Source organism: Felis catus, chromosome A2 (genome assembly GCF_018350175.1).
Source record: "Felis catus isolate Fca126 chromosome A2, F.catus_Fca126_mat1.0, whole genome shotgun sequence".
In the NCBI taxonomy this organism is placed as follows: Eukaryota; Metazoa; Chordata; class Mammalia; order Carnivora; family Felidae; genus Felis; species Felis catus.
Window position 1 is genome coordinate 71,098,810 of NC_058369.1, and position 15,855 is coordinate 71,114,664.

General features: G+C 39.6%; 1 protein-coding gene across 7 annotated transcripts in view; it reads right to left on the reverse strand.

The window, feature by feature from the left end:
* The window catches only part of HECW1 (HECT, C2 and WW domain containing E3 ubiquitin protein ligase 1), a 421,784-nt gene that overhangs the window by 144,712 nt on the left and 261,217 nt on the right, over positions 1-15,855 (reverse strand). For all 7 annotated transcript variants that reach the window (XM_019825270.3, XM_045052189.1, XM_006929092.5 and 4 more), the window contains 2 exons: positions 8,480-8,555; positions 2,622-2,791 (listed from right to left, as the gene is read on the reverse strand). In XM_019825270.3, the coding sequence (XP_019680829.2) occupies positions 2,622-2,791; positions 8,480-8,555 (246 nt within the window). The remainder of the gene's footprint in view (positions 1-2,621; positions 2,792-8,479; positions 8,556-15,855) is intronic.

Sequence of the window (15,855 nt, forward strand, 5' to 3'; positions counted from 1 at the left end):
TTGAAAGTACAGATTTGCATCTTTTGCACTACTGATGGGAATGAAACTGGTGCAGCCACTCTGGAAAACAGTATGTAGGTTCGTCAAAAAATTAAAACTAGAACTACCCTACAACCCAGCAATTGCACTACTAGGTATTTATCCAAGGGATACAGATAGGTTGTTTTGAAGGGACACATACACCCCAATGTTTACAGCAGTGCTATCGACAATAGCCAAAGTATGGAAAGAGCCTGAATGTCCATTGACGGATGAATGGATAAAGAAGACTATATATATATATATGTATATATATATATATATATATATATATATATATATATATATACATATATATATATATATACACATATATACACACACACACACACACACACACACAATGGAGTATTACTCAGCAATCAAAAAAGATGAAATCTTGTCATTTGCACCTATGTGGATGGAACTAGAGGGTATTATGCTAAGCGAAATTAGTCAGTCAGAGAAAGACAAATATTATATGACTTCACTCATGTAAGGAATTTAAGATACAAAACTGATGAACATAAGGGAAGGCAAGCAAAAATTATATAAAAACAGGGAGGGGGACAAAACAGACTCTTAAATATTGGGAACAAACGGGAGGTTGCTGGAGGGGTTGTGGGGAGGGGGATGGGCTAAATGGGTAAGGGGCATTAAGGAAGACACTTGCTGGGATGAGCACTGGGTGTTATACATAGAGGATGAATCACTGGAATCTACTCCTGAAATTATTGTTGCACTATGCTAACTAACTTGGATGTAAATTGAAAGATAAATAAATAATAAATAAATAAAATTACAAAAAAAAGAAAGTACAGATTTGCAGTCAAGTTAGTTACTTGATGTTTAACTTGAGAAATCAGTTATCCTCAGTCTGAGCCTCATCAGGGAAACACGTGGCAAAACCTATTTTAGAACACCAACTTTAACCACAGCACGTTGGATAGAATGCAGGAGGTCAAGAGCAGAGGACGAGCAAGAGTTTGCCAGGATCCTTCCAGAGAGAAGTAAATCTTAACTAAAGACTCAGAAATAATTGCAGAACTTAAAGGAGATTCTAGTTGACATTTTAAAACAAAAAAACATTCTGATGGTGCTGGATTTTTGAAATGTTCTTTGAGACTTATAATACCTTTATGACTAAATGTTTTAGAACAAGTTGCTCTGAAGTCCTTCAGAAGAGAGAAGGCTTCTTCTTCTTTTTTTTTTCCAATGTACTATAAATTCCTGTGGCATCTTGTATTATCCCCAGGAATGCAATGAAGAGACCAGAAATAATTGGCAAGAATAGCCTGGACTAAAGGAACAAATAATTTAAGATTCATTATTCCATGCTACTGGTACTCTCAGTGCTTTAGAATCTGTTGATAATCAAAGTCATAGGAAGATTAAACATAATTCCATTTCCTTTATGTTGCTCTAACTTCAAAGCTGTAACATTGCTCTTCTGTAAGGCCTGGGTCAGTGTTAATTAAGCCTAGAAAGTAGGTGGTATAATTTAAGAGACAATGAAAAAGCTTTGCCCCAAAACATCTAATTACACTTTCTTGCTCAAGAATGTTTGAAAGGTCTACATCATAGATGATATACTCAGAAGAATAAAGGAAGGAGCCCTGTCTAAAGCAAGTGGCTTGGGTAGGAGTCGCATATTTCCTTCAGTAACAGATGGATGAAGGTAACCTGAGGCTCAGAATGAGGATGACGGATTTCTTAAATCTACACAACTAGCAAGTGGCCACACTGGGATTTGAACAAAGGTTTGTGTGGCTGCAAAGCTGTGCTTTTAACCCCTACATTATACTGTAGCCTTTCCCATGACCTAAGCCTCTTTGCTCCCCAAGCTACACAGTTAGCAGGTCATACCCTCAAGCTAAAGCATGTGAGCTAAGCTGCCAATGGGTTGTGACAACTTTCTGCTAGTTCTCTAGGATAAGACTGAGCCACTGTGAAGCCCAGCCTGACACACATGTGGCTTTGCTCAGGAGCCTCCTCACTCCTGGCTAGCAGAGGACCCACTGAGAGTGGAAACAGACCTTCATGAGACAAAACAAACTGTCAATACTCCTTTAAACTGCCTAGCAGGAAGATGGGATGCACAATTAGGTTTCATGTCTATTTAGATCAAACAATATGTAATTCCCAAGGATATTTTGGGGCTTATCTATTTACCTGTCCCAGGAACCTGGCAATTTTAGAATCTCTGGAACTGGTCTAGAGGGACTCATTTAAAATTTGGCACTCTTGCCTAAGGACCGCACATGTAGGAGGGGTGTGAGAATGCTCAAATCAAAATTCTTCTCTTCCTTCTCCCACACAGAGGCAGAGAGAGGCTGTCTTGCTTTCAGATGCAGGTCCTGAATCAGAAGAAGGAGCTATAACAGGGCTACTGAGTGTAGGAGCAACAAACAGTTTCCTGGTACTGCCTTGAGGGGCTCTGTCAAGATCCCTGAGTTATAACCCACAGAAAACACAGCCTCCTTCCAAGACTGGAGAGCCACAAACAGAGCAGTTTAGGGCTCTAAGAAAGGAGGGCATAGCATGTAGGCTGCTTTATGGTCAGTTGGTGACTGAAGTTTCTTCTCAGGGCCCACAGCACTCACCTCGGCCTGCCAGATGGGGTTCACGGTGTTGCCTATGATCTTGGATCTCCTCTCCTGTCCATGGTGTGGGAGGGCAGGGAAGATGCTGTGCTTTCCAGGCTGAATGGAAATCTTCAGGTAAGGGTCTGGGTTGAAAAACATCCCTTTCTTCAGCCCCATGGCCTGGAAATCTATAAAACAAGGAATATTTTAAGTTAAATGTGTTTTGGTGAGGTTAAAGAGCATATCAGGACTTACACAAGGAGTAAAGCCCAACCAAAACATGGAAAAATCTTCTCAGTCTTCAGTCTACTTTTCACCTCATTATGAATATGTACTGGTATGTCTACAGAACCCATTATATGGAACACTTACTGGCATGTATAAAACCATTCCTTAAAATAAATCAATTCAATTGGCATTGTGGTGATGATGTGTTTCAAGAGAGGACCATTGGCTTTTACTGGACTGGACTACTGGCATTCCTCAGGCAAGCTGGGGTGAGGGTCTGAAATCACCTCAGGAAACTTGGGTTGTACACTGAGGGAGGAAATCCAACCTTGAAAATTCTATGGGTCCAGGTGAAAATTCCTCTGCAAAGTGGAGGTGGAAGAAAACCAAGGGCTATAGTCTCACAATGAATATAATTGTTCTATCAGCCCTTGTCTTTATGGTAGAACCAAAATGGAAACCAATTAACGGAGAATTTCTCTCCTTCCCCAGGCTCATGCTGCCCATCCTGCATGGCATCCCTCTTGGGCTTCAGGATTTCACTGAGCTTTGGTTAGTAATTTCCTACAGGTTTTGTACAAATAATTGTTATTTCTCAAGCATTTCAACAGGAAGGTAAGAACGGAAAATCAGGAGTTGTTGGTTTTCTGCCCTAGTAATACAAAAGTATTGAGTTTCTTCTTCCTTTTTCTTTCAACTTAGAGAGACATATGCTAACGTTGTCAACATTTTGATTTTTTTTTTAATGAAAGACTTTATTTTGAGGGGGAGTTATAGGTTCACAGCAAAATTAAGCAGAAGAAAGGATTTTTCCATATACCCTTTGCCTTACACATGCAGAGCCTCCCCATTATCAACATCTTCTAGCAGAGGGGTACATTTGTTACAGCTGATGAACCTACACTGGCACATCATTATCACCCAAAGTTCATAGTTCACATCAGCATTCACTTTTGGTGGTGTATATTCTATGGGTTTTGACAAATGTATCCATTATTAGAACATCATACAGAATATTTCCACTGTCCTAAAAATCCTCTGTGCTCCATCTCCTCCATCCTCTCCCAGACCTTGGAAACCACTGATCTCCTTACTGACTTCACAGTTTTGACCTTTCCATAATATAGTATGTAGCCTTTTCAGATTGGCTTTTTTTAACTTAGTAGTATGCATTTAAGATTCCTCCATGTCTTAGTCTGGTTTGACAGCTCATTTCCTTTTAGCAATGAACACCAATCCATTATCTGCCTGTACTACAGTTTATTTATCCTTTCTCCTACTGAAGGACATCTTGGTTGCTTCCAAGTTTTGGCAATTATGAATAATGCTGCTTTAAGTATCTGTGTACAAGCCTTGTACAGATTTAAGTTTTTAATTCGTTTGGGTAAATACCAAGGAGTGCAATCACCGAATCCTATGGTAAGAGTGTGTTTAGCTTTGTAACAGATCACCACACTGCTTTTCAAAGTGGCTGTACCCTTTTGCATTCCCACCAGTAACCAACGAGAGTTCTTATTGTTCTACATCCTTGTCAGCATTTGATGTGGTCAGTGTTCTGGATTTGGGCCATTCTAATAGGTGTGTAGTGGCGTCTTGTTTTCATTTGCATTTCATTTGCATTTCCCTGATGATATATGATATCTGATGTGAAGCATCTTTTCATATGATTATTTGTCATTTGTATATCTTTTTTGGTGAGGTGTCTGCTAAGATATTTGGCCCGTTCTTTTTAATTTTTTTTTTTTGTTTGTTTTCATATTGAATTTTAAGAGTTCTTTTTATATTTACAATAGTGTTCCTTTAACAGATGGGTGTTTTGCAAATAATTTTTCTCCGTGTAGTGTAATTTTTCTCACTCTCTTGACGTTGTCTTTTTACAGTACAAAAATTTTTAATTCTAATAAGGTCCATCGTTTATCAGTCATTTCTTTCATGCACCACATCTTTGATATTGTATCTAAAAAGTCATTGCCATACCCAAAGTCATCTAGGTTTTCTCCTGTTACCTTCTAGGAGTTTTATAGCTCTGCATTTTACACATAGGTCTGGTCCATTTTGAGTGATTCTTTAAAATTGAGATATAATTGACATATTATATTTAGTTTCAGGTATACAACATAATGATTCATGTACTTGTATTATATTTGGATATAATGCAAAATGATTACCAAATAAGTCTAGTTAATAGTCATCACCACACATTGTTATAACTTCTGATGAAAACTTTTAAGATCTACTCTCTCAGCAATTTTCAAATATACAATACAGTATTATTAACTATAATCACCATGCTGTACATTACATGCACTTTACTTATTTGTTTTACATTGGAAGTTTGAATCTTTTGACCACCTTCACCCATTTTTCCCACCTCCCACCTCTGGCAATCCCCAATCTGTTCTATCTATGAGCGTGGTTTTGTTTTGTTTTGTTTGTTTTGTTTTGTTTTGTTTTGTTTTTCAGATTCCACATATAAGTGAGATCATATGGTATTTGTCTTTGTCTGTCTTCTTTCACTTAGCATAGTACTCTTTAGCTCCATCCATATTGTCACAAATAGCAAAATTGCATTCTTTTTTATGGCTGAGTATCACTCATGAGGGTGCATGTATTTTTTTGAGCTCATGTTTTCACTTTCTTTGGATAAATACCCAGAAGTGGAATTCCTAAATCTTATGATAGTTCTACTTTTAATTTTTTGAGGAAACTCCATAGTGTTTTCCATAATAGCTGTACTGTTTACATCTCCCCCAATAGTGCATGAGGGTTTTCCTTTTTCTATATCCTCACTAACACTTGTTTCCTCTTGCATTTTTGATACTAGCCATTCTAACAGGTGTGAAGTGATATCTCACTGTGGTTTTGATATTTTGCATTTCACGAATGATGAATGATGTTGAACATCTTTTTATGTACTTGTTGGCCATCTGTATGTCTTCTTTGGTGAAATGTCTATTCAGATCTTCTGCACATTCTTTAGTCAGATTGTTTTTTTTTTTTTGATAAATTGCATGAGTTCTTTATATATTTTGGACATTAGCCCCTTTTCAGAGATACAATTTGCAATTATTCTCTCTCACTTCTTTTAATTTTGTTGACATTTTTCTTTGCCGTGCAGAAGCTTTCTAGTTTTATGTAGTCCCGTTTGCTTATTTTTGCTTTTGTTGCCTTTGCTTTTGGTGTTAAATCCAAAAAACATCATCACCAAGACTGATGTCAAGGACCTTACTGCCTATATTTTCTTCCAGGAATGTTATGATTTCAGGTCTTTTGTTCAAGTCTTTAATACATTTTGAGTTATTTTTGTGGATGGTGTAAGATACTGGCCTAGTTTCATTCTTTTGCATGTGGCTGTCCAGTTTTCTCAGCACCTTTTATCGAATAGATTGTCCTTTCCCCATTCTTGGTTCCTTTGCTGTAAATTAATTGACCATAATATGTGTGTTTCTTTCTGGGCTCTCTATTCTGTTTCTTTGATCTGTGTGTCTTGTTTTTATATAAATACCATACTGTTTGGATTGCTATAATTTTGTAATATAGTTTGAAATCAGGAATCATGATTTCTCCAACTTTGTTCTTTCTTAAGATTGCTTTGGTTATTTGGGTCTTTTGTGGTCCCATACAAATTTTAGAATTCTTTATTCTATTTCTGTGAAAAATGCCATTGGAATATTGATAGAGGTTGCATCAAATGTGTAGATTGCTTTGGATAGTATGGGAATTTTAACTACATTATTCTTCTCATCCATGAGCATGGGCTATCTTCCCATTTATTTGTGTCTTCTTCCATTTCTTTCATCAATGTTTTCTTGTTTTCAGTGTACAGGTCTTTTACCTCTTTAGTTACATTTATTCCTAAGTATTTTGGTCTTTTTTTGATGCAATTGTAAATAGGATTTTTTTACTTAATTTCTCTTTCTGACAGTTCATTATTAGTATTAAAACATAGCAGATTCTTGTATTTTGATTTTGTATCCTGCAACTTTACTGAATTTATTAGTTTTAACAGTTTTTTAGTGGGTTGAGTCAATTTTTGTGAAGAGTGTAAGTTCTGGATATAGATTTTTTTTTCCCGCATGTGGATGCCCAGTAGTTTTAGCATCATTTGTTGAAAAGACTGTCTTTGCTCCAATGTATTGCTATTGCTCCTTTGTCAATGTTCAGTTGACTAAATTTATGTGCATCTATTTCTGAGTATTCTATTCTGTTCCATTGATTTATTGTTTTGTTGTTGTTGTTCTTTCACCAATACCATGCTATCTTGGTTACCATAGCTGTGGTGAGTCTTAAAGTTGAATAAGTCAGTTCTCCAACTTTGATCTCCTCCTTCATATTGTGTTGGCTATTCTGGGTCTTTTGCCTCTCTCTATTAGTTTGAGAGTCATTTTATCAATATCCACAAAATGATTTGCTCGGGTTTTAATTGGGATTGCATTGATTCTATAGAAAAACTGAAACTCTGACAACACTGAGTTTTTTACTCTATCAACATGGAGTATCTTCCACTCGGTTAGTTCTTTTTAAATTTCATTCATCAGAGTTTTTGTAGTTTTCCTTATACAGACCTTGTACATATTTTGTTAGGTTTACACCTAAATATTTCATTGGGGGAGGTGCAAATATAAAAAGGTATTGTGTATTTAATTTTAAATTCCACTTGTTATTGCTGGTATGTAGGAAAGCAATTGACTTGCATCCCGCAACCTTGCTATAATTGTTTATCAATGAATCTTTAGAAATGCATTTTCTTTACTGGGGTTCACATAGACATAAAAATGGCAGTTGACTGTCTATCTCCCAGGAACACTCATCATTTCTGTGGTCTTAGATCTCCGACATTCATGGTCTGTAACACTTGTTGGTTTGACAACAAGCTAAGGCAGTACTTTCCAAACTGTGTTCAATAGAGTCCTAGAGCTTCATGCCATTGTGTCTCCTCAAAGCCCAGTTAGGGTGGAATTCAGTGTGTAGGGCTCTGAGATTCGTATATCATTTTAGGCAGGGTAACTCAGTTTTTCTTTATACTTTTAATTTTGAAATTATTCTAGATTTACAGAAGAATTGCAGAGGTAGTACAAAGATTTCCCACATACCTTTTACCCAGTTTGTCCCATTATTAGCATATTATAGAACTATGGTACCTTGTGAACACTGAAAAATTAGATTACTCAAAAAAAAAAAAAAACAAAACCACTATTAACTAAATTACATACTTTATTTGGATTTCACTGACTTTTCCACAAATGTACTTGCTTGAGCAGTCTGGCTTTTATCGGTTTTATCAATTGAGCTTCATGTGAGATTTTATTTAGACAAAGGGTCTGCTGGCTGCTTCTTTCCCCAGGCTTTCCCCTACCTCCACTTTATAAACTTTCAATTAATACTATTGATGATGGAGGCAAAGTGGAATTGTGGCTTCTCTTCTCATCATCACAAAGTGCTTAGCATCTATTACTTATTGACTCCTCCAATATCCTCATGCGGTCAAGGAAAATGGAGCAGACATTTTTAATTTTTCTTTTACAGATGGAAAAACTGAGGCACATAGAGGTGAAGTAACTTGTAGGTAAGAGTCAAATTGAAGTAGGTGTGCTGACTGCTGGTTGACCTTATTTTCTCCACAAGGCTTTCAGGTGAGCAAAACATACCTGAGAGAGAAAAGCTGATCAGCCTCCGACTTCCTTGCCCTTGGACAGTCTCATCAGAGCCAATGCTTTTAAAAATCTGTAAGAAGGAAAATGGGAGACAAGCAAAACAAACATTGAAACAGCTACTCACATTGTAATACAAACACACTCAATCACAGTTATTTCTCCAGCTACAGTCTACAAAGACAGCAGCATTGTGATTTTATTAGGCTACTATTGATTTAAAAAAGCTTCTCACAATCTAATGTCTTTCCCAGTAATAGAGGATCTGCTAGTGGGGATGAGGGGGTATTTTTCAGGGTAATGGAAATCAACAAACACAATTACTGTAATATTAGAGGCTCTTTGTAACTATTTATGTAAACAATGTCTTTTCACATTCAAATTTGCAAAATGTATTTATTAAAGCCAACCCTAAGGCAATAGAATGATAGGTCAATAGATGTTTACTGTTGTAATTACAATGTTTCCACTTAGCAAAGTATAGTGTTAAACTGCCGTACCTTCATTTCTTCTGATCTGTATTATTATCTAGGGATTTCCAGGAAATTCTGTTTATTAGGGAGGAGCCTGAGCATAGCATTAAGAAACTACTCTGAGATCTCTCCTCTTTACTTGCTATCCTGGGAAATTTCAGAACACAATTGTTAAATGGCTTATCTGTAGTCTAGTAGGTATTTGCAAACCAGGTTGTTAAAATGTTTTCTATCCCATCCTTGCTCAATATATATCTGCTAACATATTAATCAGAACAGCTAGAGTCCTTGCTTCCATTTTCTCCTAGGAAAGTTTTACTCAGAAATAATTCTGAATATTTATTCAAAGGCAGAGTTACTGCTGAATACACTGCACTTGCAGGAAATAATTTTTAAAATCTGAGTATCAAGCAAACCCATAGAGTATCCATCCACTTTTTAGAAGATAATCTGTACCAAAGAAGGAAAAAATGGAAAACTCAATGACCTCTAGCTCAAAGTCTCTTTGTTGTAGGTCGTGTGGGCTGTTCTCTCACTCTTTCTACTGCCTTTCAGTATCCTTGATGCTGTAAGAGTGTGATTGGATGTTACCATCAGCTTGCCTTTATGAGACTGGAGCGTAATGATTGGGCATCTCAAAGCTGGGCTCACAGCTTTGGCCCAGGAGAGTACAAACGGATTATTAGAATTCCTCCCCACTTTGAAGCTGCTGCCCCTGGTGTGCCTATGTGCTTGGCTACAGCTTGTGTACAAATCTCCTCAGTATGCTTGCTTTTAGACCCAAGTGCAAGGTGCCTCTCAGGGATGCTGGGCTGCTCAGCAGAGAGAACCAATGTGAGTGGCAGATGGAATGGATCTTGGCATGAAGTGAGATAAGAGACAGGTCTGTGTCTCTAAGAGTCTCATTTGACAGTAGAGAATCAGAGGAAGGCACAGCTGGGATTCATGCATTGGGAATGTGAGCTGGTCCCAAGGAATGATCTCCCTTCAATTTGGAGACATTTATCCTTCCTACTCTGGGTTTGTTCTTCACTTTGCATGGTTAACACAGAGTAATCGAAGTAAAAAAAACAGCCCAAAACCTGCATTCTCAGGCTGGACCACACTCCTAACTCTCAAAGTGGCCAATATATATAGGCATAAATCAAAATTCCTTAATGTTGTAAAGTTTTCTTCTTTGTCAAACCTATGCCCAGATGAAGGCCACAGCAGCTCTCGGCCGGCTGGCCACAACCCTTAAGTTGCTGCACCTGCCTAAGTAGGGCAATGACAATCAACCTCTTAATTCTAGTTTAAAAATGTCAATATCTGGGGCTCCTGGGTGGCTCAGTCAGTTAAGCGTCCGACTTCAGCTCAGGTCATGATCTCACAGTTCTTGAGTTTCAGCCCCATGTCGGTCTCTGTGCTGACAGCTCAGAGCCTGGAGCCTGCTTCAGATTCTGTGTCTCTCTGCCCCTTCCCCACTCACACTCTGTCTCTCTGTCTCTTGAAAATAAATAAACATTAAATTAAAAAAAAAATGAAGATGTCAACATCTAGCTTGTCTCCTCAGACTATAAGTTCCTTGAAGACACAACAAAAACTCCTTTCGATAGAGCCTTGTAGAATTATTAAGTCTAAAGCGTGTGCATTCCCATTTTAAAAAGTGTAGGGTAAAACTACACATTTCATAGGAGGCTAACACGAACTTAAACATGCACTATGATAGCAAAAGATAGTCTATTTTTTCCTTCCTGTTTAAAGCATACACATTTTGGTTCTTCATATTTAAATGTTCCCCTGCTGGCTATTCAGGATATTTACAAGCAAGTTCTTCATCTTTATGGCATCAAAAATCAGGTCTGAGACCAAAAAAAAAAAAAAAAAAAAAAAAAAAAAATGTCTATTTTTCAGAAGCTACTAAGCTCAAAGGGGAGACACACATTTAAAACTCCACAGAAGTCTACTTAACTCGTGGCCTTTTGCTAACATCATTTACAGTCATGGCCAGATTGATGACATGAACGCGGAGACAACAGTAGCCATGATAAACATTTTCCAAGAAGTAAAGATGTTTGCCTGTCTCAGGAAGGTTCTACATCCTGACTTCTTGCTCCAGATGAGTTCCGGGGGCATGTCTGAGGTTAACAAATCTGTTGCCCTTACAGACTACCATTTATTGACTATGAAAGAGGTGTGATGATGCGGCCAAATCGCTCACTCTGGAACAACCTGGGGTGACAGAGGCGCATGAAGGAATTGCTCATCTTCTCAGATCTGCACGTTCCACGAGTCCCCTTTGCTCTTCCTCGCTGCTAGTCTAGCCACTGGGTGCTGGGTCCTGACGCCCCCTCTCAGATGCAGCCCTGGCAGCTTCACTGTGTTGAACACAAACGTTTCCACGGCAAAGCCTCTCTGGCAGATGGTTTCGCAGATTCAAAGCCACATCTGCTGGTGGTGTGCAGGAGACCCCGTAGGTACTGAGAAGGCCCTCGGAGTTGAATTAAGGGCTCTAGGGTTAATTCTGATGTATCTCTCCTACTCTCATTCTCGGTTTTCTCTTCATGTCTGATGTTTGAAAGGCTCTAAGTATGAATCCACACCACTGTTGCACACTCCCAAAATGCAGTTCGCCAAAAAATGGAGTGAAGATCAGGCCTTTTTACCCTGGCAAGGGAACTTCTGCCTCCGCAGTACAAAGCCGTGTAGCTCCCACGACTTGCTGCCCTCCGCCTTAACTCTACACGTTCTTCAAATTCCATCTTTTCCTTTCCTGGTACCACCACACGAAGATGAGACTGTTTGCTGGAAACATACCTATGTCTCACACACACGATCATGTAAGCATGCCTACCTATATCCTCTGCCTTCCAGTCTCCGAGGCCAGGGAGGCTTCTCAGGTGCGTGCTCATTCCCAGAGGTAGGCAGGTGTGCCCAGGGGCAAGAGTGCCTGTCTTGGAGCATCCACTGTACTCAAAGATTGGGGTAAAAACTAATTTAGAAACTAACATGAAGAGATTTAAGGTCGAATGCAAAACATGCGTGTATTTTGGACGTAACACAGGAGTTTTCAAAGAACTTCCTCGCAGGTGAAAGGCGACTCCGAGTTGCTCCTCTGAATGTCCCAGACCTGGCTTTTCTTCCTCAGGTAAGAGTTGGAAAAACTCCATGTAGCATCCCTGGCATTTCCAACAGGGGTGTGGCCACATCATGCTCAATTCTGATGCATTAACTCCATTTATATGCCCACAATTATTCTTAAATAATTGTAGAATGACTCTGCCCCCTAAAAATGCTGATAAGGTTTGTGTTTAGTTACAGAAGAATTAAATCTACAATGATGCCAGAAATCGAAATCCATGCCTTCATTCGACCTTTATTCATTCACCTGACCCAGATAACTCTGATTTTCCTATGAATGAAAAATGCAGGGCTCCATGACTGATAATGTGTAAGTTAGGTGCCAACTAACAGTGCATTACAAATAATAGAATATCCAAGCCATGGCATATCAGCAGCCAAGATACAGGTCACAGCTTCCATTTTAGATCAGAGATCAGTGGTTCCCGTACACTTCAATATCTTTTGCCTCCAAGATAAAGTCTAGTGAATAATCTGATATGCCTCCAAGCCACCTTAAAAAAACCCCACAAATATCAAACAAATCCAGGTCTCAAATTCCATTTCTACCTCCAAATCTCTGAAATGTTCAAACGCGCAAACAGAAAACAGCAAACACACACACTACAAATGTGTATAGAGCACTTTTGGGTACATTTGCTTCACTGAATCCTCATAATATGAATATTGGGTAGTCAGGCAACTCATTCCAAGTTCTCCAGCACCAAGGCCTATACACCTCAAGGGCAAAGTCATCTTTAGGGGCATTAAAAGAATAAAACATAAAACTAACAGTCAACCACATCCCAGGCAATTTCCCCATCTCAGGGACACATGCAATGGAAGACTCACAAGGCCCATCGAAGGGGCAAGAGACGAGTAACAGGGATGGGACCCGATTATGTGCCAAGTACAGAGCCAGTTCTTTTAGACACACTCTTAACAGTTTGCGAATTAAGCATCATTCACTCCCCACCAGTTCACAAATGTGAAAGTTGAGCTAAGACCAATTTGCTGACTTCCCCAAATTCACCTGGGATGAATCCAACTCTGGTCCCTCCAACTTAAATAGAATGAACGACAGAACCTGACATAGAGTCTGTCCACCCGTGAGGTTGTTTCTTCAGACCCAGCCTGGCTGCTCAGCTGTCGTGTGCTCATATTCTATTCATATTTTGGTCCTATTCTGCCTGTTCCTCTCTGCTTTCTGATGCTGCTGTCACCAAGTCAACTTCCAGAGCCCTCAGTGCTTCTACTCTTCCTTGAAGGCAAGACGCAAGTTTCCTAATTGCAGGGCTCTTCCGCTAATCGCTGTGGGCAAAAGAGAGGCGCTGGAAAAATGAAGAATTCCTCCTACTTTCCATTGTGTGAATTGGGCAAAACATGTTAATTACGTAGGGATGCTCTGACTGCTTTAGGCAACATGGGATTGCAGATATTAGCACCAGGGGCAAATCTGTGTGGGGCAAGGGGCTGCTGTGTGTGAGAGGCTAAGCATTTGGTTCACTAAGAAGAAAGTGAGGAGACTGTGTAAGAAGCACTGTGCCATTGAGAATGGTAGCTGGAAGTAATCAAATCCTGGATGTTCCCTGATGATTTTTAGTTTTTCTAGCTATTCTTTTTAACATAGTTTCTTGTGTGGTGCAGACTGCTCTGAAAGTAAGCTTATGACGAACTACCAAATTCTAAGGAATAGCTGAACCATTCTGTTTGCCCTAGGGCTGACGTCCTCTGACTTCAGCACGCATCAAAATCTCCTGCAGGGCTTGATAAACTATAGAGATTTCCAGGCTCCATCCCAGAAGGTCTGATTTTGTAGGTTTGGGAAGGGCCCGAGAGTCTGCATTTCTACCAAGTTTTATCAGATGGGAGAGATGTTGCCGGCCAGCAAGACGATGCTTGGAGAAGCATCGGTCTCAAGTGTCTACTTCTTTCAAATGGTAATAGAAAGATGTGTTAGCTTTGTAACTCTTATCTCAAACTGTCTTGATCCTAGTTCAAGCACCAGAAGCAGGTTCTGTGATGCCTTGACCCACGGAGGCCCCATGCCCAGTGCTCAAGCCTGTACCCATTAGGGACAAACAATTCAATTCTCTGCCGATCTCACTTCCTTGTCTGGATGACTGTCACCTAGCCAGCTGCTCCCTTAGTCCGTGAAGGATCATCCTTCACTCTGCTCTCTGAGCTGATCATTGTTGTCACGTTGAAACCTACAAAAGGCAGCCTTTTGCACTCACTGGGCACAAATGAGGCTGCAGGCTGTACCGCCCAATGACAGGTTTTCTTTGGCCCATGCAACAAGTGAATTTTTAAAAAATTAGTTTCCAACGTATTTTTCAAAATCAAGCAATTTGTTTAAGTTGTGGGTTTTAGAGTCTTTTGGAATGTCCAACAGTAAGCAACTGAAGCTGGGCACCTTCCCAGGCCTCCTCTCTGGAGCCACTTTCATCAATCCTAAGATGCCCATTGGTTTCCAGGGGCCCCTGGGTGGTTCAGTTGGTTAAGCATCTGACTTTGCCTCAGGTCATGATCTCGCGGTTTGTGGTTTGAGTCCCACATCAGGCTCTCTGCTACCAGCACAGAGCCCACTTCAGATCCTCTATCCCCCCCCCCCTCTGCCCCTCCTCCATGTGCACGTATGGGCACTCACTCTCCCTATCTCGAAAATAAATAAACATTAAAAAAAAAAGATGCCCATTGCTTTCCATGTGAATGCTGTGAAATCAGGGTGTGGCTAATCATCAATGTGCCTTATAACTGTAACGGGAAAGCTTTTTCCAGAATGGTGGTATGAAAATCAATGATGGATCTTAAAATCCATAGCATTGTAGATTCTATGAATGTGATACCAGCTTGGCTCCTTGGAAGCTTTTGAATCCTTCCTCTCGTGTGTACGTACGTATGTACATGTGTATGTATGTATGTATGTATGCATGCACATTTGTACATACGTGTATATATGTGTGTACATATGTATGTATGTGTGTGTGCATACATATGTATGCATCCTCTACTTTTTCTGTTTCATTTAAAATAATTTATGAGGCAAAATTCACATAACATAAAATTGACCATTTTAAATGGAACAATTCAGTGGCATTTAGCACATTCACAATGTTGTGTGACCACCCCTTCTATCTAGTTCCTAAACATTTTTTTTTTAATTTTTTTTTCAACATTTATTTATTTTTGGGACAGAGAGAGACAGAGCATGAACGGGGGAGGGCCAGAGAGAGAGGGAGACACAGAATCGGAAACAGGCTCCAGGCTCTGAGCCATCAGCCCAGAGCCCGACGCGGGGCTCGAACTCACAGACCGCGAGTTCGTGACCTGGCTGAAGTCGGACGCTTAACCAACTGCGCCACCCAGGCGCCCCGTTCCTAAACATTTTAACGACTTAAAGTAAAACCTTATATCCTATGCCCAGTAAGCAGTTTCTTCCCATTCATCTCTCCTCCCCAGCCCCAGAAAGCCTCCAATTTACTTTCTGTCTCTTTGGATTTATGTATTTTACATATTTCATATAAGTGGAATCATACAATCTATGGCCTTTGGCGACTGAATTCTTTCACTTAGTAATGTTTTTGAGGTTTGTATGAATCAGCGTTCTCCAGAAAAGCAGAACTAATAGGGTGTGTGTATGCACATATGTGATAAGGAATTGGTTCACACACTTATGGAGGCTTGCAAGTCCTAACATCTGCAGTCAGCAAGTTGGAGACTCAAGAGAGTTGAGGGTGTAAGTTGGAGCCTGAAAGATAGCAGTCTTAAGACCCAAGGACAGTTGATATTCCAGTCTGA